At 40.3% G+C, this 1,049-nt stretch overlaps 1 protein-coding gene across 1 annotated transcript in view; it reads left to right on the plus strand.

Moving 5' to 3' along the window:
* Window positions 1–1,049, plus strand: part of LOC119590859 — an 18,630-nt gene that overhangs the window by 7,019 nt on the left and 10,562 nt on the right. Inside the window, exons 7-8 of the mRNA XM_037939618.1 lie at window positions 67–682; window positions 812–1,013. Of these exons, the coding sequence (XP_037795546.1) occupies window positions 816–1,013 (198 nt within the window). The 5' untranslated portion in view covers window positions 67–682; window positions 812–815. The remainder of the gene's footprint in view (window positions 1–66; window positions 683–811; window positions 1,014–1,049) is intronic.

Consider the following 1,049-nt stretch of genomic DNA (forward strand, 5'->3'; position numbering starts at 1 on the left):
CGCATTATCAATGATTGTGACTTCATAGATAACAGTGGATATTCTCTTCCTTTTATTGCTGAGCAGAGACCTTTGTGCCGCGTTCCCCCACGCTGAGTGTGTGTACAAGATAAGAGCCATACGGGTTGTGACAGGCCTTCCAGACATGCCCCTCAAGAAGAAGAATAAGAAAAAGAAGAAAAAGGCCAATGTAGAAGTAGACATTCCAGAGGAAAAAGATGAAAAGACTGAGGAAGAGGAAAGTTCAAAGGAAGAGGAAGAGGAAAGTTCAAAGGAAGAGGAAGAGGAAAACTCAAAGGAAGAGGAAAATTCAAAGGAAGAAGAAAATTCAAAGGAAGAAGAAAATTCAAAGGAAGAAGAAAGTTCAAAGGAAGAGGAAGAGGAAAACTCAGAGGAGGAAGAAAGTTCAAAGGAAGAGGAAAGCTCAAAGGAAGAAGAGAGTGATTCAGAAGAGGAGACGGAAGCTAAAGAAAATGAAAATGTGGAGATGAAAGAAGGGCTTGATGTTGAAGAATCAGGTGGTGAAGCTTTTGGAGAGGAATCTGTGGAGGCAGGAGCAGATGATGATGTCAAGACGGAACCAGACAGCATAAAGTTGGACGTTGACGTTGGGAATTCCCTGAAGCTTGAGAAAGAAGAGCCAGCCTTTGTTTCGCATCAGAAAATGAAACCAGTGAATAAGGTTAGTTTATGATAAACTGTTATTTCAACCTTTGAAATTACTTAAGCAAATGATTTTAGAATTGTATGTACAATACATGTGCTCAGTGTACTTATTTGATTGTTAACAAATGTTCCCTATTTTTTGTAGTTGGATGTTATCCTGTCAATGTTTGACATGGCCCTGGAAAACATTGGAGGAGGTTTTCGCCAACAGCTACATAGAGGAGCTCTTGCCCTTGCTGTACCAGTGCTGGGGTCTCGATGACATGACTGATGTAATATACAAAAAGATTATGGACATTTGCTCGTCACAGAAACAAAACTTGTCTGCTTTGAACTTCTACGTTTGGGTGAGTTTGTCTTTCTGCTGTTGCTTCTTTGTGCAA

Source organism: Penaeus monodon, chromosome 27 (genome assembly GCF_015228065.2).
Source record: "Penaeus monodon isolate SGIC_2016 chromosome 27, NSTDA_Pmon_1, whole genome shotgun sequence".
Classification (NCBI taxonomy): Eukaryota; Metazoa; Arthropoda; class Malacostraca; order Decapoda; family Penaeidae; genus Penaeus; species Penaeus monodon.